At 47.8% G+C, this 24104-nt stretch overlaps 1 protein-coding gene across 3 annotated transcripts in view; it reads left to right on the top strand.

Moving 5' to 3' along the window:
* dnaaf8 (dynein axonemal assembly factor 8) overlaps positions 1-24104 on the top strand; it is a 54342-nt gene that overhangs the window by 22331 nt on the left and 7907 nt on the right. For 2 of the 3 annotated variants that reach the window (XM_033040714.1, XM_033040712.1), the window contains 21 exons: positions 68-163; positions 1082-1462; positions 3196-3355; positions 4374-4562; positions 5671-5865; positions 6236-6430; positions 6553-6669; positions 8303-8447; positions 9546-9864; positions 10218-10291; positions 11199-11353; positions 13769-13919; positions 14420-14551; positions 15178-15372; positions 16992-17324; positions 17704-17769; positions 18144-18212; positions 19320-19489; positions 21036-21231; positions 21836-21930; positions 23204-23324. In XM_033040714.1, the coding sequence (XP_032896605.1) occupies positions 68-163; positions 1082-1462; positions 3196-3355; positions 4374-4562; positions 5671-5865; positions 6236-6430; positions 6553-6669; positions 8303-8447; positions 9546-9864; positions 10218-10291; positions 11199-11353; positions 13769-13919; positions 14420-14551; positions 15178-15372; positions 16992-17324; positions 17704-17769; positions 18144-18212; positions 19320-19489; positions 21036-21231; positions 21836-21930; positions 23204-23324 (3554 nt within the window). The remainder of the gene's footprint in view (positions 1-67; positions 164-1081; positions 1463-3195; positions 3356-4373; positions 4563-5670; positions 5866-6235; positions 6431-6552; positions 6670-8302; positions 8448-9545; positions 9865-10217; positions 10292-11198; positions 11354-13768; positions 13920-14419; positions 14552-15177; positions 15373-16991; positions 17325-17703; positions 17770-18143; positions 18213-19319; positions 19490-21035; positions 21232-21835; positions 21931-23203; positions 23325-24104) is intronic. The other variant, XM_033040713.1, reaches the window with a different exon arrangement.

Raw genomic sequence — 24104 nt, 5'->3', positions numbered from 1 at the left:
CTAGTTGGCCATGGACACGGGCGGAGATTATCTGTAATGACTGCATCATTCCTGTTGTTTTGCACAGTTCTACTGAATCATCCCTCGAGGAGGACTGCCACAACACCATGTCAGCCCAGAGCAGTGCTCAACGACAGAAGAAGGAGTCAGGGCAGGATTTGGGGTAAGAGAGCCACGCCACATTGTGTGAGATCAGAGTCTGCCAATGTAAGGACATAGAGTCATACAAACAGAAACAGTCCCTTCAGCATAACTCGTCCATGCCAACCAAGATCCCCCTGCAAGCTGGACCCATCTGCCAGTGTTATGCCCATTTCTATCTATTTCATCTATCTTTCGTATCCATGTTCCTGTCTAAATGTCTTTTAAATGCTGTTATAGTACCTGCCTCAGCTACCTCCTTTGGCAGCTTGTTACATACATCCACCATGGATGTGGAGGCTAGTGGGTGAAAGGTGAGGACCAACTTAACAGTATCGCTGTTTTGTTTGGGGAAAGGTTGGGTGAAAGTAGATATGTGGGTAGCAGGGGAAGAGTGTGTGAGATCTCCATCAACAGTGGCAGAAGGGAAGCTACGTTTCAAGAAGGTACTTAAATAGTCACAAGGTCTGAGCCTTCGGCCCATGTTGTCCGTGCCAAACGTAATGCCAAATTAAAATAATCTCTTCTGCCTGTATGTGATTCTTATCCCTCCATTTTCCATATATTCATGTGCCTGTCTAAACACTTCTTAAACACTGCTATTATATCTGTTTTCCCCTAAATCATTTTCCTCCACAATGCTGTTTGACCCACAAAGATCTTCCAGTTTTCTATTTTATGTTCCAAACTCAAACACCTGCAGTGTTTTCATGCACCATTCTGCTGCTTTGCACTCATCGTTGTATTAATTGTTGTATTTGTCATTTCTGTATATGTACTGCTTACTGTGTGAACTTCATGTGCACAAGGAATTGCATTGCACCCTGGTGTATATGACAATAAACTAATCTGAATCTCTAGTTTTGACCAATTATGAGCTTATTGACCATGTTTTAATTGCTGTTGAAGACTCATTACGTCATTTTTCTATCACTTGCAGTGACTGTACAGGTAAAAGCATGTTACTGAGACAACTGCGACAAGGCTCTGTCAACTCCTTGAAAGTGCCAGGGAATGATTCCAGGTGTGTTTCTGAGCAGGCAGTGAGGAAAGATGTTGAGACCAGAGCAGTGCAGAGGAAGAAACGGAAAGCAAGGTCTGAAAGCAGAATGCCTGTCAGTAAACCAGAGGAGGCAGCTGTGACTGGAGACCCGAGCGTGGAGAGAGGAGGTCTGGATATGCTCAGCCGTCACAGTGACCAGCTCATCAGCAAACCTGCTCCCACTGTGGAAAAATGTGCTTCGAGGGTCACGGTTCCTGCTACGAGACAGAGCCCGGTAGAACTGCCCAGGGGAGAGCACCGGCCTGCAAATGGAAACAGGTGAAGGTTGCAGGGCAAAGATGCACCCTGAGCACCCACACAGAGCTGCACCCTGAGCACCCACACAGAGCTGCACCCTGGGCACCCACACAGAGCTGCACCCTGGGCACCCACACAGAGCTGCACCCTGGGCACCCACACTGAGCTGCACCCTGGGCACCCAGTCACCCACACAGAGCTGCACCCTGGGCACCCAGTCACCCACACAGAGCTGCACCCTGGGCACCCACACAGAGCTGCACCCTGGGCACCCACACAGAGCTGCACCCTGGGCACCCACACAGAGCTGCACCCTGGGCACCCACACACCCTGGGCACCCACACAGAGCTGCACCATGGGCACCCACATATAGCTGCACCATGGGCACCCACATATAGCTGCACCCTGGGCACCCACACAGAGCTGCACCCTGGGCACCCACACAGAGCTGCACCCTGGGCACCCACACAGAGCTGCACCCTGGGCACCCACACAGAGCTGCACCCTGGGCACCCACACAGAGCTGCACCCTGGGCACCCACACAGAGCTGCACCATGGGCACCCAGTCATGCACAAATGGCATTGGTCCCTCAGCTTTGAATGGAACTTCCATCCTCAGCTTTAAGTCTCTTCCTGCCACGACAAGGGCAGTCTCTGACCCCCTGTCCTCCTTTAAGATCCAATTTAAAACCTACATAGCGTCATGAGGTTGTATAGCATAGAAACAGGCCTCTCAGCCTACCCTGTCCATGCCGTCCAGCATGCCTGTCTATACTAATTCCACTTTTAATTCCATATCCCTACTCAATCAAGACCTGTTCACTTGCCGCTTAAACATTGTTGCTGTTCCAGCCTCCAACACCACTTCTTGCGACTCATCCCAGATACGTAGAGTCACACAGCACAGAAACAGGCCCTTCAGCCCAACTTACCCGATCTACACTGGTCCCACTTGCCTGCGTTTGCTCCATATCCCTCTGAACCTATCCTCTCCATGTACCTGACCAAATCATTTTTAAACTTTGTGATAGTACCTGCCTCAACTACCTCCTCAGTCAGCTTGTTCCGCACACCCACCACCCAAACATTTTTAAGAAGGTATTTGGTCTCCTCTCCTATTCTATCCCTGTGGCCTTTAGTGTCATGGGTCTATGTTGTAATGTGGAATGGTTACCACTATTTCTGGAAGTTTGTTATGGTTAATGCATTAAATCTTTAGCCTCTCAAGAGAAAGGTGGCTTCCTGCCCCGTACCCCAGCACTGCTGAGTAGCAGTGGCTCAATGGCGCTCAGCTCAGTGACCATTGGCAGTCGTCTGACTGGGAGCCATGCTGATGGACGGTGACCATGACCGCCCCGGCTGTGTCTTTATCCAACAGATCGAGACAAAAGCGTGGAGATCAGTTCATGTTTTGGTGCCTTAACTACCACAGTCTCATTCCCCAAATGTTTGCTTGCTGCCCCAGGATAAGGGTGGGAGACCAAGAGTGGGGGGGAGATGGCATCACCACCAGAGTATGGCCTTTGTTAAAGGACAGTGTCCAGCGTGGATTTTCCTTGCGGTCACACCACGTTCCTTTGTGCCTGCGTTTCAGTGAGTGTCCAATCTGTGAGGATGAGTTCCTGACAGCATCTCCCTCTCCCAGCACGAGTTGTTGGGTGCTTCACTGCTGCTACTGCATAACTGACTTGTGTTGTTCCCTGAACGTTTGTAAAGTTTGATTTAATGTTAAACCAACCATGCATGTTGCAGTCAGACTCCAGAGGCAACTGACCACCAGCCAAGGGAGCGCTGCAGGAAGGAGCAACAGAGCCGGCAGCGGCTGCACAGGCAGCTGGACAGCCTGAGGCCGCTGAGGTCCGTGACAGGGAGGCAGCGTTGTGCGGAGGGAACACCGCTCCTCTTCAACACGGTGAGTGCAGGTACCGGAGAGGGTACACAGCCCACTGTAGAGGGTACACAGCCCATCGCAGCACGGGGAAGGCCACAGTACTCATTATGGTGATTGTGTGTGGTGGAGATCGGTGAACACCGAACTATCCCATTGATCCCATCACTCCTCCTCTGCCCACTTGTTCAGCACATGCTTCATCCAGCACCGGCAGAGTGGCGCAGTGGGTAGAGCTGCGGCCTCACAGCCAGAGACCTGGGTGCAATCCTGAGTGAGGATGAGGATTTCTACTAACTGCTGATATGGGACCAGTCTGTGTAGTTCAGAGACTCTGGGGCCTCCCTCACAGGCACTGGGCAGGTGCTCTTTCGAAGGCCCTCAGCTGTGCATTTTGGCAGGGCAGCACAGTGCTGCAGCTGGCAGACCTGCTGTCTCACAGCGCCAGAGACTCGGGTTCAAATCTGACCTCAGGTGCTGTCTGTGGAGTTTGCACGTTCTCCCTGTGATCGCATGGATTTCGTCTGGGTGCTCCAGTTTCTTCCCGCAACCCAAAGACGTGTGGGTTTGCAGGTTGATTGGCCCTCTGTAAATTGCCCCTAGTGTGTAGGGAGTGGATGAAAAAATGGGATAACGTAGAACTAGTGTGAACGGGTGGTCGATGGTCGGCGTGGACTCAGTGGGCTGAATGGCCTGTTTCCATGCTGTATCTCTAAAGACCTAATACTCATTCTCACAGCCTATTCATCAAAAGTGCATTTTGTGAACAGATTGAGAGACAATAATGGGACATACACGGATCACTATGCTTTGGGATTAGTGATACTGCGTGAGATGTATGGTGGCAGAGAACACGGGGAGCAGATATTGTGTCAGGTATCAAGCAGAATTTCCATCTCATTGTGAAATGAGACAATCAATTTTGGTTGGAAAAATCCCAACTGAAAGCAGGAGTACGACAAGGGTGAGGCTGGGTTGTTGCTGCTGGTGAGGCTGGTTGTTGGCTGGGTAGCTGTTGCTTCATTCTGCTCTTTGTCTTTAGGAGGCCTCTTATTTGCCCAGAATCTGCACTTTACCTGAGAAGAAAACGACCGATGCGCTTCTACTTGTGCTGCATCTCTCCAGCTGTGGCCAGCTGCTGACGAGCGAGCAGAACGCAGCCCCCTCACTGGCCAGTGCAGTGACCTCCGCAAATCTCTACAACGCTCTGGTCTCATGGCTCCTGTCTCTGGTAAGGTTCTGATGAAGCTCCAGCATTCAGGTACTGAGCTCGAGCACTTGTGTTAACTGAACATGTGACCTCCACTTTCATTTCAGTGTCTTTCACTTCACCAGAACCAGAGTGCCTTAATGTTTCATTGGCAATCTATTCTAAATTGTGGCCTATTTTGTGAAACAAAATTTATTTGTGACTGGTTTATCCTAATTTAAGCTTGCTACATTTTCTTTATCTTCGGATTTTACCAGAGACCCTGGTTCGATCCTGACCTCGGGTGCTGTCTGTGTGGAGTTTGCACGTTCTCCCTGTGACTGTATGGGGTTCCTTCTGGGTCCTCCGGTTTCCTCCCGCATCTCAAAGACGTGTAAGTTTGTAGGTTAAATGGCCTCTGTAAATTGTCCCTAGTGTGTATGGAGTGGATGAGAAAGTGGGATAAGACAGAACTAGTGTGAACGGGTGATTGATGGTTGACCTGGATTCGATGGGCCGAAGGGCCTGTCTCCGTGCCGTAACTCTGAATTAAAATTTGGGAGTCACTGGTAAGGCCAGCATTTATTCTCCACCTGAGAAGGTGGTTGTGAGTCACCTTCTTTCACTGCTGCAGGCCTGTACTCTTCCCACAGTGATGATGGTGAGGAAGTTCCAAAGTTTAGACCCATCACAGTTGGAGAACTAGTGATATTTTCCCAAGTTAGGATAGTGCCTTGGAGGGGAATCTGCAGGTGGTGGTGTTCCCATACTGCCTTTGTCCTTCTTACATTTGGTTCAGAGAAGAGCAGGACTGACGGCTCAACATTCCAGACATTGGATGTTTCATCCGCGATGGAGAGGGATGTAAAGGAGGTGGAAGAGCTGCACTGCTGATCACAGCTGCATCTAGAGACGGCATCTGACAGGGGTTATTGCCCACCTGTAACTGCTTCTTGATATCTCGTGGTGTGAATGGAATTGGCTGTAGCCTGTCCTCTGTACTGGCGGCCATCTCGGGGCAGCCTGAACGTTGAACACATGGTGTTTAGAAAGCTGTTTGGTTGGAAGAAACATTTTGGGTAATACTTTCAACAGAAAGCTCCAATTAGAAGTGAATACATTGCTAAAGACTGCTTTTCCTGTTGACCAGGTACCCACTCAGCCAGCTCCTGCAGATGGGCTAGACAGGAAGGGTGTTGAGGTCGATACCAAGGCACCATTTCAGGTGGTGGGGCTCCAGCAGGCCTGGCACGAAGATGGCCTGGCTTTATATGTCTGTGTGGTGCCAACGTGTCAAAGTGTTCGTGGCAGCAAGGCCACCTACAGCAAGAGCTGGAGAAACAAGGTCAGTAATGAAGTTTCTCACTGAATCTTCACAATCTCCGTGCCGCGGCGCGAGAGAGCAGAACTGGTGTGAGCTGGATCTGTTAAAGGATTTAAGCTGTGCCATTTATAGACTTAAACGTGTTAATTGAGCACCAGCTATCCAGAACTCCCCAGATCGATCTGAGTGTGGATGGTGTTTGCCTCATAAAGGAAAAAAAACAAGACTGTGATTCAGCTTTGGTGCTTCAAACAGCCATAGCTTCCTAGCATTCCGTTTATCTGATCTATTCCTATTAGAACACCAACGATCGATTGGTTTAACTTATTGACATTGTAGGAGTTTTACTTGGAGACCTGCTGTTCTACTATCCTCTCTCTTTTACCTGCAGGTGAAGAAAGAAGTGCGAGCAACATCTCTGTTTTACCAGCTGGTTATGAATTTTTTATCCCAAACATCTGTGAGAGCGGTAATATGGTGGATCAAAGAGCTGAATGATTCCCTTCAGGGACTGAAGTTCCCTCCCAGTGTCTTGCTCCCCACCACTCACCTCAGCTCCATTGTCTCTGTCAACCCAGACTCCAAGGTAGGCACCAGCGATCTGTTGGGAATGAGAGTATTCCCTGTATTCACTGTGCAAGGAGGGGAAGGTTGCCCGGCTGTTTGGGGACATAATTGTAAACTGGACTCCTTTTGATCATTACACAGGCCGCGCAGAGGATATTTGAGGCTGAGATTGGGTTTTACTGGCAGACATTTGAGACAGAGGAGAGCTGCTGGCCACCTGCAGCAGAGAATGGAGAGAGCTGCGTGGAGAAGCCCGAGGTAGGAGAGCAAGTTACATTCCGCTGCTGCAGCCTGCTCTACGGTTAAAGATGGATATAGAGCCAGACCTCTCAAATGCATTCACTGTGAGGAATGGAATTAAAATCATACATCCCTATCACAGTATCAGTAGACCAACAACCTTCTGGGAGAGAATACAGGACAATTTTACAATGGTTTCTAACTTTACTGGGCCTTGTCTGCCACCAAACAGCATCATTGTTGAATTCCTGTCAGAACAGTCAGATTTTAACTGTTCCATCAGTAGAACACAAGGTGCTGGAATAACTGCGGGTCATGCAGCATCCATGGGGGACATGGATAGGTGATGTTTCTTCAGACCCAAAGCGTCGCCTATCCATGTTCTCAGGGATGTTACCTGCCTTGCTGATCTGCGCAACCCTCTGCAATTGGATCCTCGACTTCCCCATCCACAGACCACAGTCTGTTCGAATTGGAAGAAATACTTCATCCTCAGTAACAATCAGTACGGGAGCACCTCAAGGCTGCGTGCTCAGCCCGCTGCTTTACTCACTCTATACCCATGACTGTATAGATGGACATAGTGCAAACTCCATCATCAGGTTCGGCGACGACAACACTGTTGTTGGACAAATCACAGATGGTGATGAGTCTAGAAGTGTATAGAAGTGAGATCGACCGATTGACCAAATGATGCCAGCACAACAACATGGCTCGCAACATCAGTAAAACCAAGGAACTGATTGTGGACTTTGGAAGTGGAAGGATGAGGACCCTCAATCCTGTTCATATCAATGGCTCGATGGTGGAGAGGATCCAGAACTTCAAATTCCTGGGCATGCATATTTCTGAAGATCTTTCCTGGACCCAGCACATTGATGCAATTATAAAGAAGGCATATCAGCGCCTCTACATCCTGAGAAGACAACGGAGATTCGGCATGTCAAAGAGGATTCTCTTGAACTTATACAGGTGCACAGTAGAGAGCACACTGACTGGCTGCATCGTGGCCTGGTTCGGCAACTTTAACGTCCAGGAGCGGAAAATACTGTAAAAAGTTGTGAACACTGCCCAGTCCATCACTGGTCTGACCTCCCCACCATCGAAGGGATCTATTGAAGTGGCTGCCTCAAAAAGGCAGCCAACATCATCAAAGACCCACACCATCCTGACCACACTCATTTCACTATTGCCATTGGGAAGAAGGTACCGGAGCCTGAAAACTGTAACGTCCAGGTTCAGGAACAGCCTCTTCCCTACAGCCATCAGGCTATTAAACACAACATCAAATAAGCTCTGAACTACAACAGACTATTATTATTGTTATTGCACTATATTTGTTTATTTATTGAGTAAGCGTGCATGTGTATATATACACACCAAACGTTTTTTCTCCGTTATGTACTATGTTTACATATTCTGTTGTGCTTCAGCAAGCAAGAATTTCATTGTTCTATCTGGGACATATGACAATAAAACACTCTTGACTCTCTCTTGAGTTACTCCAGCACCTTGTGCATTACTTAAGATTCCAGCACCAGCAGTTTTGTGTCTCCATAATATTTTCCATTGTGTGTGCAGAATAACATATTTGTTTAATGAAAATCAAAGCAACAATGGATTGATTTGTGCCCACATCGCTCTGTTTCAGGTGACCATGGCCCTCGTATTTGAAACTTTATTCACTAATCCCATTGCCCTTCACCACACGCTGCAGCTCATCCTCAGCTGTGGACTGGATATCTGCGGCCTTCAACTGCTTTACCCCTCGTGGCAACTCCTGGCAGCAAGTGCAGGTAACTGAGTGCCATACCAAACTTGAACAGTAGTATAGACTCTGCTTTCTCATTTAGTCTGAACCAGAATGCTGCCTGGTAGAGTGGGTATTAGCTACAGGGAGAGGTTGGAAAGACTTGGATTGTTTTCTCTGGAACGCCACAAAGAGGGAAGAGACAGAGACTTTAAGATTTTGCCTTCCATCACAGTGAGGAGGTGTTTGGTGAACTCACTGTGGTGGATGTTAAATTTGTGTTGATTGTGTGTTTTTGTTATTTTATTATATGTATGACTGCAGGGTAACGAAATTTTGTTCAGACCGAAAGGACTGAATGACAAAAATAAAATCCAATTCCAATCCAATCCAATCCAATTCCAGGTTGAGGGGAGACCAGTTGGAAGTATATAAAATTACGAGAGATATAAATAGGATAGACAGAATCTTTTTTCCCAGGGTGGAAATGTCAAATACCAAGGACAATGTGCAAAGGGCTTGTTTTTTACACAGGGTGGTGGGTGCCTGGAACATGCTGCCAGGGGTAGCGGTGGAGGCCGATACGATTGTGGTGTTTAAGAGGCTTTTAGATAGACACATGAATATGCAGGGAATGGAGGGATATGGATCACAGACAGGCATAGAAAAAAATAGGTGCAGGTGGAGGCCATTCGGCCCTTCGAGCCAGCACCGCCATTCATTGTGATCATAGCAGGGGAGATGTTTAACTTTGCATCATGTTTGGCACAGACATTGTGGGCCAAAGAGCCTGTTATTGTGCTGTACTGTTCTATGAACACCACACTCATTGAGCAGAGCAGCTGGTGTAACAATCCAATCCAACAATGCAGTATTTTGTCAGTACTTCACTGCGCTGTCAAACTACATCTTTGCACTTCAGTGCCTAGTGTGGGAATTGAACCCAACGTGCTTTGACTCGGAGGCATGTTCTGGGCTATAGCTGAAGTTGCTACATTACAACATTCTAGAGCTTGATATGACATGTCTCTCCAAAGATGCAGCCTGACCCGCTGAGTTCCTCCAGCACTTTGTCTTTGGTTCAAGATTCCAGCACCAGCTCTTGTGTCTCCACTGATATGAGCTGTGTTTACTTTGTCCACAGGAAGGCTGCCTTCTGCTTACAGCTCCAGTGACACTTCTGCCAGGTGTGTGCTGGCATTGGCACTGAGAGGAGTGAATGCTGGCACGCTGTGGATGGACATTGTTGGGCCCTCTGATCCACGGTTGGCCACAGTGACAGACCAGCACTCCATCAACGCCCTGTACTGCGAGCATCGTGAGGAGCCTCTCCTCTACTCACCGCACCAAGAAAGCCGGATCCAGTGGGAACTCTGCGTGTGGTTCGGTGGAAGGATTCCTGAAAATGGGATTGTACAAGTTGGCATCCAGAACCCTGGCAAGAAGAGCAGCTCAAAGTGCAGGTATGTAACGCAGTGAATTGAAAGAATTGTAGTGGGCCAAAGAGAAAGCCCATCGAAGTTGTGCCACAGTGCAGCATCCCCTTCCAATCATAAGCAAACGGTGTAGTGTACTCATGGTGAGAGGGCATCTGGCTGAGCCAAGATCAGTGATTGGAAAAACTGAGAAACGCATGTGTTAGAAGTGAAGTGATAATTAGAGTCTATATCATAGAATGATTAAGGAACATTCAACCTCAAGTGCATGCCTGCTATCTACCAGAGCAACTTGTTAGTTCCACCTTGGCCCCTGTTCTATTCTTGGCCTCCACAACGCTCTCTGTTCACCGCTGTGTTTACCAAACCTCTGTTCACAGATCGAATGCTGCTGGGTGCACAGATTCTAGGGACAACTGCAGACCACCTGCTACACTGGTGGCAACCATTACAGGTAAATCCCGCACACAGATACCGGCGACAACAATTGCACAAGTAACTGATGACCCAGTTCCCAGTTGGAATGCTGTGAGTATTGAGGCACTATTTTGTGCAAGGCCACAATAGATGCTGTCTCAAACATCAAACCTTGTGTGTTGCTGCACTGTGTCCATTCCTACAGTGACAAGCTGCAGCAGCCCTGGAAATGATGATATGCTACAGCAGTCCTGGGGGCCCTTTATTTAGCACCACGCTGTCTCATCTCAGTATCCCCGTGTAATACTTTCCTTTGCCAAGCCTGAGCTGGCATCGACTGTGAGGCCGCTGCCTGGTAGAAGCAATGGAGAACAGTCACTGACTTGCCAAGGCAGGCTTGGCAGTGAGCCCACACCTGGTGAACTGCAAAGCTCTGGTTGTTGAGACCGTGGGCGATGGAAGGGGTGAGGGGGTGAACAATTCATGCTGACCCTAGCTCTAATCCACCAGCAGCAATGTCAGTAATGCACAGATACCAGGCTCCAGTGTTAGCAGCTGTGTCTGGCATGGATGGGTGGATAGTGGAAATCCTTTCACTGTGACAGGGGTGTTAGAAACAAGAGGAGATTGGTTTAATGTGAGAGGAAGGATTTGTGAAAGAGACTTGCGGGTACGTTATTTACGCACAGAGTGTTTGATACACGGAACACTCTGCCAGTGGGAGGTGGTGAAATCAGACGCCATTTCTATGTTTAAGAACCATTCAGACAGACACTTTATTAGGCAAGGCATAGAAAGATATGTTCCTAATATGTGCAACAGGGATTTGTGAAGAAGGACAAAAGACCTGACATGGATGTGGTGGGGTAAATGGGCTGTTTCTGTGCCGTACACTTTATGTTTTAACTAAGATATTGAATTTCTAATATTCTTGTATCTCCCAGCTGACATCTTTCTTCTGGTGTCACCCGTGGTGCCCACGCGTTACTACGGGGACATAATATCTGTGTGTACCTGGCGAGGATTCATTCTGCAGGGGATGCGACGACTTCGCTTGTCTGCAAAGCGAGCTGACAGCCTGGGGATTGCGAGTGCGCAGGTAAAGCCCAGTGGGAGACGGCAAGGGTCATAGCAGGAGCATGGGGCAGGCCTGCAGCAGGTCAGGGATATGACCATGCCAGAGGAAGTCAAGAGGTACAGTGGGAATTGTTCCAGAGAGAGATGAGAGGGGTGAGGTAAAGATCAGTAATGGAACAAGCTTGAGGAAGGTGATTGGCTTCTGTTCCTGAGCATTAAATAATGAGTGAGAGGTGGCTTGGACTTGTAGCAAGTCTGGGTAGTAAAGGAACTGTAACCTCATGTAATTGGATGTAATTCAGATTCTAGAGGCTACTCGCCCTGCTAATCAACACAGAACATGGAACAATACGGGACAGGAACAGGTCCTTTAGCCCACAATGTCCAGGCTGAACATGATGCCAAGTTTATCTCCTCTGCCTGCACATGATCTGTATCCTACCATTCTCTGCGTATCCATGTGCTGATTGAAAAGCCTCTCAAACACCACTATCATGACTGCCTCCACCACCACCCCTGGCAGCGCATTCCATGCACCCATCACTGTGTGATAAAACTTGCCTCACACTTCCCCTCTGAACTTTCCCCTCCTCACCTAAAGCAATGCCCTCTAGTCTTTGACATTTCTACCCTAGGAAAAAGGTTCTGCTACCCTACCTAGGCATTTTATTATTCTATAAACTTCTATCAGTTCTTCCCTCAACCTATGACACTGCAGACAAAACAATCCCTTAATCTCTCAGAGTTTTCCTTTACCTTGCCTGCAATTTCATGTCCTCTTTTACCCCTCTTGATTGCCTTCTGAAGTGTACACCTACACTTCTTATGCTTACGAAAGCATTCACTTGATCCCGATTGCTTGAATCTGATGTATGTCTTATTTTTCCTGAGCAGAGTCTCAACATCTCTCATTAACCAGGTCCCCTAAACTTGCCAGCCCTGCCCTTCACTCGAACAGGAACATACTGGCCCTGTACCTTTGCTATTTCATTTTTGAAAGTCTCTCACCTGTAAACAGACTCACTCCAACAACTTTGGCAAATTCCCATCTAATGTCTTCAAAATCAGCCTTGCCCCATTATAGAATAGAATAGAATAGAATATGTTTATTGTCATTGCACAAAACTGAGCAACGAAATTCCATTTGCTTCTCCTCCATTAAAAGAAATACAACACAACAACCAATACACATATGTACAGTTAATAGTAAAATAATAGATACATTTAAAAATAAATAAATAAATAAATAAATAAATAAATAAAGGTTTAAAAGAATTTAGCGGTATTCCTCGAAGTTACTTCTTGCTTCCCAGTGTTCACTATTGGAGTTAAGCTCTTTTACCGCACATGGGTAGAAACTATTTTTTAGTCTACCGGTGCGAGCCTGCAGAGACCTGAGTCGCCTCCCCGAGGGTAGCAGAGTAAAAAGGTGGTTGGCAGGATGGGATGTGTCCTTCTTGATATTTATGGCCCTGCGCAAGCATCGGGCCTTGTATATGTCATCCAAGGAGGGCAGGTTAGCGTTTGTAATGCGCTGCGCAGTTTTATATAATTCCCTGCAGCGCCCTCCTCTCAGCCACAGTACAGCTGGCAAACCACACCAGGATTCCGTAGGTGAGGATACTTTCCACGGCGCATCGATAGAAGGACAGCAGCAGCGGCTGTGAGACGTTAGCTCTCCGTAGAGACCTCAGGAAATACAGCCGCTGATGAGACTTCTTCAAGAGAGTGACGGTGTTCATTTGCCATTTGAGGTCCTGAGAGATGTTTATTCCCAGGAACCTAAAGTCGTTGACTCTCTCCACCATGTCTCCTTTGATGTATAAGGGAGCAGGTTCCTTTCTCCTCTTCCTCCTGAAGTCAACGACAAGTTCTTTTGTCTTTGATGGGTTTAGTACCAGGTTGTTTTTGGTACACCAGACGGTCAGTTTTTGGACTTCATCCTTGTAGGACCTGAACTGAAGCCTCGTCCTTCTCCATAGCTAATAGAGTTTAAAGCTAATAGAATTATGGTCACTAGCCCCAAAGTGCTTCCCCTCTGACACTTCAGTCACTTGCCCTACCCCTTTCTCTAAGCGGAGGTCCTGGGTTGCGTCCTCTCTGACGACTTGAGATGTACTCAAGTTGGCAGAGGGGCAGTCTTGCTGTGTGGAAGACTGCTGCATACTTTAATACATTTAAACAGTTCTGAATTTACAGGGATCTTAAAATGGAACCCGGCCATTATAAAGTTTCATGAGATGAGACCTCATCAGTGCCAGTGATTTGAGGTGGAACCTGAGGGATAGGAAAGGCAAGGGTTCGAATGTGTGCAATACGGTGTGTGCACAGGGTGATGTGATGTACATGTAGAGAATGCATTGACTGGGCTGTGGGGTGCTGAATGTTTAATCCTCTGACCATCAGATCACTGAGGAAATGTCCGTTGCCATTGCAGATCCCAGTGTTTTGTCGAACAGGTTGCTTTGGACCCCTGAATTCTCACCTACCTGCCCCTGGCTCTCCCACCACTGAGCTGCCCTATCCTTGCTTCATGATGCTGTTGAGGAAAGAAAATGCAATTCACCAGGGCGCAAGCTTACTGAAAGGTACAGTGCTTGGAATATTTCCCCAGATAGATCTATATTTGTGACAAATTGGGACTTAACTGAAGGTTTAGGTGCAGGTTTATTATTGTCACATGGACCAAGGAACAGTGCTTTGTTTTGCATGCTATCCAAACAGATCAGATAAAACCACACATCAATACAATTAGTTCAAACTCACATACAATAGATAGAGCAAAGGGGAAGATACAGAGTGCAGAATTGTAGCATTGTAGCACCACAGTTCCATAGACAAAGTCCAATGTCCACAATGTTCCATAGCTTATGGAATGACCATATAGCCTGATAACAGAGGGAAGGAAGCTGTTCTCAAGCCTGGTGGTGCACCTTCTACTGGACGGGACCAGGGAGAAGAAAGTATGACCGGGGTGGGACAAGTCTTTGATCATGACAGTACAAATTCCTCGACATCTGCATTCTAATGGCTACTCGGGTACCAAAACTCATGCTACATTGTACTCTGTGTTTCTTTCCCACTGTAGGGTTGGTGAACGAGCTGGCAGAACAGGGATCAGCCAGAGATGTGCTCAGCAGACGTCCCCCTGAAGCTGAGTTTGAGATCACAACTTGTTTCCACGTGGCTCCCTACACTGATCAAACGCTGCAGGGTTTAGGTACGGAATTGCAGTGGGTGATGCGTGGCAGAGCCGGTCATTGCGGGGGTTCCGGAGTCAGTGGTAATGCTCTTTCCAGGGCCACTGGCATAGAACACAGCACAGCAACAGGCCCTTCAGCCCAAAACGTCTGTGCCGAACATGATGGCAAGACCAACTCTTATCTGCCTGCATGTGATCCATATCCCTCCATTCCCTGCATATCTGTGTGCCTATCCAAAAGTCCCTTAAACGTCACTATCGTATCTGCCTTCTCCACCACCATCACAAGGTTCCAGGCACCTGTGTAAAATAAACCTGGCCCACAATTCTCCTTTAAACTTTGCCCCTCTTATCTTAAAGCTCTGGCCCTATAGTATTCAATATCTTCATCCTGGGGAAAAGGTTCTGACTGTCTACCCTATCTCAGCCTCTCATAATTTTACATACTTCTATCAGGTCTACCAACATCCTCCGGCGTTCCAGAGGAAACAGTCCGTCTTCACCTTAAGGTAGTGAAGCACTGTATAAGGTTCACTGTGGCAGCAGGACTGTAAGCAGCATGCAGGTTTTGTAAAGAGGGTGAAAGTGGTCGACGGGTAGTTTTGTGATCAGCAAGCTGATGGCTTTGGTTTCTGCCTGTGCAGGAGGAGCTTTTAGTGCCGTGCCCCAGCCTGCCCACCTGGCCCTGGATGTGCTGAACAAGCATAGCTTTGTGTCCAGCCCTGAGCTCGAGCAGGTGGTTGTCCTCACGCTGACGGGACGCAGTGCCAGGGAGAGTGCGGGCAGCTGCCTACGGGGCCTCCTACGCCCCCCGCCCAACAAATCGCCCCATCCCGCAGGTGAGTGTTCAATGCCTTGTGTACCGACAACGGAACAATGACGTTCTCATTGCAGCAGCATAACAGGCCTCATAGATGGCATATTAAAACAAAATAAATCAATAACTTAATAATCCTAATACTTGGGTAAAATAAAACCCTGATATCCCTAGTTCAACCAAGGCATTCCATAGTTTAGTTGGTGTTTGTATTGTTCAAGAGCCTGATGGGTGCTGAGAAGAGGCTGTTCTTGAACCTGGAGGTTTTCCTGTATCACCTTCTTGAACGTAATAGGGAGATGAGAGCATGGCCAGGATGGTGTGGGTCCTTGATGATGCTGGCTGCCTTTTATGGCAGCATATGCTATAGATCCCTTTGATGTTGTGGAGGTCGGTACCCGTGATGGACCAGGCAGTGTCCACCACACTCTGTAATCTCATTTGTTCCTGGTGTTCCAGTTGATGAACCAGGCCGTGATACAACCAGTCAATATTCTCTCTACCGTATACCCGACGAAATTTCAGTATTCGTCAAGATACCAAATTTCCTCAGTCTTCAATGTGAATATTAGAGAAGCAATGTAATTCAGATTGATGTTTGGCTGAGAAGCCAGCAAGTGGACGAGGAGAGCAAAGACTTGTTCTGAAGAAGGGGAGCACATATGCGATGGTGAGATCTGGAGAGCAGTGCTGGGAGAGGCAGACCCGAACACCCTGCTACCACTGAAGGAGGCATGGAAAATACTGGACTATGCACTCTCGGGAGGATGCAGATGGATTGACAGAACCATTTGAGGAATTTATAGATGAATGTGAGAATTTTAACCTTATGGAGCCAGAGGCTGAGCAGTAGCCAGGGTAGGAGAGTGAGGAGAGGTGTAAAGGCTGACTGGGTCAGGCTGGAATGTGGGATGTTCCTGCAAGCACAAGGTTGCTCATTAATGCCCCTGTCCCACTTAGGAAACCTGAACGGAAACCTCTGGAGACTTTGCGCCCCACCCAAGGTTTCCGTGCGGTTCCCGGAGGTTGCAGGTGGTTGCCGGAGGTTGCAGGTAGTGGAAGCAGGTAGGGAGACTGACAAAAACCTCCGGGAACCTCCGGGAACCGCACGGAAACCTTGGGTGGGGCGGAAAGTCTCCAGAGGTTTCCGTACAGGTTTCCTAAGTGGGACAGGGGCATTACTCTGGAGCTGAGAGGCATCCAGGCTCGAAGAGGCAATGTGGGATGTGTTGAGGTTTGTGCAGGCAGCTTTTGTGAAATCAAATGAGGTGCCACACTCCATCCATCAGGACAAGGAAACTCAACTCAAACTGGGCAGTCATTGTGAGGGTGGTGGAGGGAGAACCTCAGCTGGCGATTGGCTTTATTTTACTGGGATGGACATGACGGATTTAAATGCAACTTAAATGGTCTGCAAATAGTTAGTTAACTGAGTAATGGCATGATTTAACGCAGCTGAGATTTCTGGCTGTAGACATTCTGGCCCAGTGTTGGGTATTTTCACCCATTGTCATGTATCTTGAGTCTGTTGGTGAGTCTGACAGGCAGCACAGGGTGGCATGTTTGAGATATGGTTAGGGTTAGGCGCTTTTTGAGATGTGGGTGTTCAAAGATATTTCGAACCTGTCGTTCATTCCTCAGGTGACGTGGAGGTGAATAGAGGCTTTGAGCTGCTGGGTTTAAAATGGCTGCCACACCTGAGCCGAAGCCAGGCCAAGGAACTGACCCCGTTTGAGGTGGGCGACAGACACTGGCAGGAGAGCATTGACTGCCTCGTATCGAGCCCGGCACTGGTCTGTGTGCTGAGGCGTGTGGATGCCTTCAACGCACTGACTGAAACGCTCGCTGCAGCCAAAGGCAGGGCGAGTGTGATGCAGGAAAACATTGTCAGCCCGGAGAGAGTGATGTCACCAACCCCAGAGCTGGTCTTCAGACAGGCTGCTCTCTTCTTCAGCGACCAGGAACTGATATCAGGTACCATGCACACTGCATCTCCCCCGCTGAGTGCACCTGCCTCACACAACCATGCTTGGTGCATCCCCACACTCACAGTCCACCCCACACTCACAGTCCACCCCCCCCCCCCCCCCCCCCCACTCACAGTCCATCCCTTCACACAGTGCATCCCCCACTGAGCAGAAACCCCTTCTCCTTAACCCATGCATGGGAAACAACTCAGACCTGCTATAAAGTGACCCTTGATACCCTTCCCAGAGCTAACAGGAGTTTTTCAATCTTAAGTGTTTTGGCTGGGGAGGATTAGTGGTGCAGTAATGGCAGTGAATGGATACTTAATACAGCACTGTGACATTTATTGATGCACAACTCACCCTGTACACTGTTCCTTTCACAGATCCGAGCTCACGGCCCTTACTGAATTACCTCTCTCCCTCTCTGAGATCTGGGATCACCACGGCAGGTGAGTCTATAGGTCGTGGGCAAGGGAGTATCGCGCAGGGTAGTCTAGTCCAATTGGCAAGGAAGTACTGCTTTCAGATATGATCACAATATTGGTCTCTGGATAATACAACAGGTACAGATCACTGGGTGTGTGTCCACTTGCTGGGGTCACTGGGTAACAGAGACCCAGCATTCTTAGTTCTGAGTCAGGGCTTCAACCTGAAAAGTCGACCCACAGACGTTGCTCGAGCTGCTGAGTTCCTCCAGCACGTTGCTAGTTGCAGCTGGAATACCTGCTCTGTTTATTCACCAGGGCCAACTTACAGAAAGTATTCTTCATTATTATTTTATCGCTTGTGTAAGACACATCCATCACAATCTATCTGGTACCAGGTTTATCTGTTTCAGGTGATGAAGCCAAAACTGTCAACATGGAATCCATCTTTAGCTACATGCTCCTTGGTAAGTAAAGTGTCTGTATTTACAGTCATATAATCATATAACACTGAAACAGGCCCTCAAGCCCAAATTGTCCATGCTTACCAAGGTGCCCATCCATATCCTTCAAAAGTTTTCATATCTATGTATCAGTCCAAATATCTTAAATATTGTTCTTGTACCTGCCTCAACTACCTCATCTGGCAGCTCATTTCATATACCTACCACCCTCTGTATAAAAGAGCTGCCCCACAAGTTCTAGTTAAATCATTCCTCTTACCTGAAACTGTGTCTAATATTAAGCTCAGACCAGTGACCATCATGAAGAGATTTCTGGGCTGCGGTGATCTGTGCAGGTAGAGCGTAGAACAGTACAGCACGACAACAGGCCCTTCAGCCCACTGTGTCTATGCTGACCGTGGTGTCAATGTTAATTAATCCCATCTGCCGGGTCCTGTTCTACATCCTTCAATTCACTGCCTTCACTCATCTAACTAAATGCCTTTCGAAGGCCACTGTCATTTGTGCCTCCACCACCTCCCCTGCAGCACTTTCCAACCACCTAACACTCAATATAAAACTAACATGCCCCGCACATCTCCTTTAAACTTTGACCCTCTCTCTTTAAAGCTACGCCTTCTCGTCTTTGACACTTCCATCTTGGGGAAAAAGGTTCTGACTGTTTACCCTTTCTATGCCGCTCATAAATTTATAAACTTCCATCAAGTCACTCCTCAGGCTCCAATGATGCAGAGAAAACAATGGAAGTTTGTCCTTTTCGTTATAGCTGATACACTCCAATCCAAGCACGTTCTGGCAAACTGCTTATGCACCCTCTCCAAAACTATCCTATAAAGGGGTGACCAGAACTGCAACCAATGCTCTAAATGTGGCCTAACCAAAGTTTTATAAGGCTGCATCATGTCTCCCCAAATGTTTACTCAATGTCCCAACTAAAGGAGGCAAGCACATTGTTACGCTCTGTTCACCACCCTATCTACTGATGTTACCACTTATAGGGAGCTATGGACTTGTGCAGCCAAACAAACACTTACCCTCAACTTCTAAGTGAATGAGGTGCCATTTCTGTGCTTGGCGAGTTGTCCGTGACTGTACTCCACCTTGTTGCAGGACCCCAGCCTCTGCTAACGCTGCTGATCATCAAACCCTCCGTCTGGTCACATCATCTCCCCAAGATACTCCGCAAACTAGACCTAGAGCACTTCTGCGTTGTTGGGTTAAAACTTGTTACCTTGGACGCTGAGACAGCTTTGCTCCTGACTCCATGCAGCATTCAGCAGGTATGTTCAGCTGATTGAATTTCCTTTCATAATGGTTTAATTGGCATAAATCCCTGGAGCTTGCCTGTATTTCCTGTTGGAGTCGCATCATTTGTCTGATCGCAAGTGCAGGAATGTTGTTGCTGACTCCTTACACTCTCAGACATTGCACCCTGCAGCTGGAATGGATCCCGCTTTCTCAGCAGCATTTGTACATTCAATCCCCATCTGCTCCCACCAGCAGCACAATTGATCAGGCAGGTGAATCACCGTGTGCTCAAACCTTGACAGGTACAGTTTTTTTCAATCCACCTACCAATGGCAAGATAATGACAGGAAGTCGTGATACTCCAGGTGTATACACAATGTTCATATTCATCACTGCCTTCGAGGTATAAAACCACAACCCCTGTTCCGATGTTGTGTCCTCTCATCTTTCAGCATATCTGTATTTAGTTTAATTTAGTTAAGAGATATGGTCCTTTGGTCCACCGAGTCCAAGCTGACCATTGAATACCCATTCACACTAGTTCTATGTTATCCCACTTTCGCATCTACTCCCTACACACTTGGGGCAATTTTACAGAGGCCAATTAACCGACAAACCCGCTCGTCTTTTTGATGTGGGAGGAAACCGGAGTACCCACACGGTCACAGGGAGATCGTGCAAACTCCACAAAGACAGCCCCCGAGGTCAGGATCGGATCCGGGTCTCTGGTGCTGTGTATTGGCAAACCCTGGATTTTCACTGATCGGGATATGCTGCCTGTCCCAAGGACATGGGCCTTTCAACCTCACTCTGAGCCTTCACTCTTCTGAATCAACATTATTTTCACCATTTGTTCGTATCCACCATCCTAATATGATTTCAGCAAATCTAATTGTTTTTTCCCGGTTCCAGCATTTCCCTCCCCTTTGTCCAGGAGCATGTTTGCTACTTGCCAACAGCCCCAGGATTTAGGCATTATTCTGGCTATTTCCGATGCCTCAGATCCTCCCCCTGACCTCCCACCATTCCTCCTCATTGACAAAGTGTGGGGTTAGGGCTGGCACTGTGCGGGGGTCTCAGCATCAGCTCCTGGGGTTTATGTATCACTCGCAGTAAAGCACAGTCCCCTGAGTATCCTCTTGAGGCGTGAACGTTGGCCAGGGGACCACTCTTCAAACGTGGCGTGGAATCTTCGCTCCTTTGGGAAGAAGAGGTCTCCCCATCTGAAGGACGGTCCTCAACTGAATTGTCACTTATCCATACCCTCCGCAGATGCTGCCTGACCCGCTGAGTTGCTCCAGCACTATGTGTTTCGCTCAAGATTCCAGCCTCTGCAGTTCTTTGTGTCGCTTCTAACATCTCCTTGGCTGTAGTACCTGGGCTAACTGAGTAACGTTGACCATTCAAACAATGCATTCAATGGCATCAGCAAGATGTTAGGGTATAATAATTGTATGTTGGTTGGAATAAACTACTGGGGTTTTATGCCTGTATAATGATCAAGGTGATCTGTGACTCAGCACTGACACCTGCTGGCCAATGAATTCTTGACCAGCACGAACTGTTCTGTGTTTCCAGGATCCAGCGCTGGTGAAATCCAGCATTGATTCACTGGTCTCTGCTCCCTCAGTCATTTTGTGTGTTAAGCGAGATAATGCTGTGAAGAAGCTGCTTGACTTGCTTGGCCCCGAAGATCCTCAGCAGGCTAGAGATCTGGACCAGTTGCTTTTACGGGCTCACTGGGGCACAGACCTGGTCCACAATGGTTTCTACGGTAAGTCACTTAGCTAACTAACGCCTGGCACTTTAGCTAGATGCAGCTATTTCGCGATGAACGAATAAACTCGACATCTGTCATCTAGGACGGATCAGTGACAGTTCTGCTTTCCAATGTACACGCTATAATCTGAGGCAATTCTTTAACACTTCAGCTGACCAGTCAGACTTACCATCCATTAGGCAGAGTCCTTACTAAATGGACAATCTGGACCATGTTGGAAAAGCAATTTGAAGAAGGGTCCCAATCCAAAACGTCATCTATCCATTCCCTCTACTGATGCTGCCTGACCCGCTGAGTTCCTCTAGGACTTTGTATTTTACTCGTGATTCTAGCATCTGCACTCTCTTGTCCCTCTAAAATAATGGGTTGCCCATTTAATTCTGAGATGAGGTGAAATTATTTTTCTCTTGGTGGGCTGAGTCTTTTATAATTCTCTTGCTCAAAAGAAGTGAGTCTTTGAACATTTTGACGGATGTAGATATACCAGACGTAGATAATACAGAACGTAGAGTTGAAGTAACAGTATGATCATGGGAGCTACAAGCAGGTATTAATGGCTCCTCCAACTCCTACTTTATATCTGATTCTCTCCTCACAGGTTCCTCGTCCTTTGCAAATGCCGTCCGGGATGTGAAGGCATGTTTTCCTGAAGGGGTTTGTTGTGAGGAGTCACCAATGATGAAGGCGGAGAAGGTAATCCAGACAATTCTCTGGATGAAATATGCAGGCACGCCCCATTGTGAAGTCTATCTGTGTTGCGTTAGATCCCGCGGTCATGCTCTGTAACGCCACATGTCACTAAAAGGCGGGAGATGACCTTTGGGCTCGGTGTCTGAGCTTGTTGGGGATGAGTCCAGGGTACCCAGCATTGGCACTCCATATTCTGGCCTCTCTAGCAGTCATGCACCTCAGGGCATGTCTGAGTCCAAGGGCCCAGGATCCACCCACACTCCCAATCTCCGTCTGCAGTGGGTGTGGATGGCAACCACACCGTACCTGGCAGGGCAAAGCTGGAAGGAATACAATTGAAAAGCGTTCTTGTTTAAGGTAGAAATTATTCTTTGGAAGTTTGTTCATGGAGTCGAGAGTTATACAGCACCAAACAGGCCCTTCGGCCCAACTCGTCCACGCTGACCAAGTTGTCTCCCTGAGCTAGTCCTATTGGCCTGCTTTTTGCCCTTATCCCCTCTAAACTATTACCTGTAAATAAACCAATCTAAATGTCTTTTAAATGCTGTCATTGTACCTGTATCAACTACTTCCTCTGTCACCTCATTCTATACCACCACTCTGCATGAAAAGGTTGCCCCTGAGGTTCGTATTAAATTCTGCCCCTCTCACCTTAAACTTATGACCCCTAGTCCTTGATTCCCCTATCGTGGGTAAAATATTATGTTCATCCACCCTATCTATTCCCCTCGTAATTTTATATCCCTTTAAATCTCTCCCCTTTCACTGGAAACCTGTCCCCTCTAGTTTAGGATTTTCATACTCTGACAAGAGATTCCCCACCCTGAGAAAAGACGAAGAAAGAGCAGGAAAACAAGGGTTTTTTAATATTTTGAATGAGGGGGAAGGTGAACTGTTGATCAGGAGAGGAGAGGTTACCTTTGGTTACTCTTCCCACACTGGATGAAACATATCGTGAGACCAAACCGGATGGGGGGGGGAAGTAAGAGGGAAGGATGGAACCTTAGTCAGAGGTGAGTGCCGAGAAACAACAAGGCAGAAATTTGGGGAGGGAGAGGTTGAGAGAGGGGTGTCCACAACCTAAGGCTCGACAGCTGAAGGCACAGCCACCAATGTGGGAGTGATTACATTGTAGAGGAGTCTGTGGACTTGGTGTTGCAGGGTTGGACAGGTTACAGAGATGAGGAGGCGTTTCCCAGGCCTCTGCTTCAGGGCAACTCCTTTACTTTCACTGCCATTTTGGATGCATGGCTCTCACTCTGATTTTGGTTTGCAGATTGGCACCAATGTTAAAGACCAACTCGTGAACCCTGGGGTACCACCCAGACGCAAGCTGGTGAAGTCTTCAGCCCTCTCTCACTGGGATTACAGAGCACCCGATCGGAACAAGCAGCAAGGTAGTTTTTACCAAATCTCTGGTGCGCGAACAAGTACAACCTACCAATGCCAGCTGCAGGCTGCACACTGGTTGCTTCAGCAGAGTTGAAACGGGTGCTCACTGTGTTGCACGCAGCTTACTGATGCTGCCTTCAGAAATCACCCTAACCTCAACCCATACCACTGCTCACAGCAGCATGCCAGCCAGGGCCACAGTCCGCACGGTCTCAGGAGGAAACACCATGAAAGTGGCAACACAAGTAGATGGAGTGGTAGAGAAGGCGTATGCTTGCATTTGTGGTTGGGCTTTGAGTGTAAGAGTCAGGAAGTCATGATGCAGCTTTGTAGGGCTTTGGTTAGGCAGCATTTAGAGTATGACGTGCAGTTCTGGTTGCTCCTTTATAGGAAGGATGTGGAGGCTTTGGAGAGGGTGCAGTGGAAGTGTACAAGAATGCTGCATGGATTATGGGGTTCCAGCTACAGGGAGAGGTTGGACTTGGATTGTTTTCTCTGGAACACTGGAGGTTAAGGGACGATCTGATAGAAGTATATAAAATTATGGGAGGCATAAATAGGTTAGACAATCAGAACCTTTTTTCCAGGATGAAAATATCAAATACTAGAGGGCATAGCTTTAAAGTGAGAGGGCGAAGTTTAAAGGAGATGTGCGGGACAAGTTTATTTATACAGAGGGTTGTGGGTGCCTGGAACGCGCTGCCATTGGTGGTTGTGGAGGCAGATACGATAGTGCGTTTAAGAGAATTTTGGATAGGCACATGGATGTGTAGGGAATGGATTGT

Source organism: Amblyraja radiata, chromosome 22, assembly GCF_010909765.2.
Source record: "Amblyraja radiata isolate CabotCenter1 chromosome 22, sAmbRad1.1.pri, whole genome shotgun sequence".
Classification (NCBI taxonomy): domain Eukaryota; kingdom Metazoa; phylum Chordata; class Chondrichthyes; order Rajiformes; family Rajidae; genus Amblyraja; species Amblyraja radiata.
The sequence above is the reverse complement of the archived record's forward strand: the minus strand, read 5'-3'. Positions and strand labels throughout refer to the sequence as shown.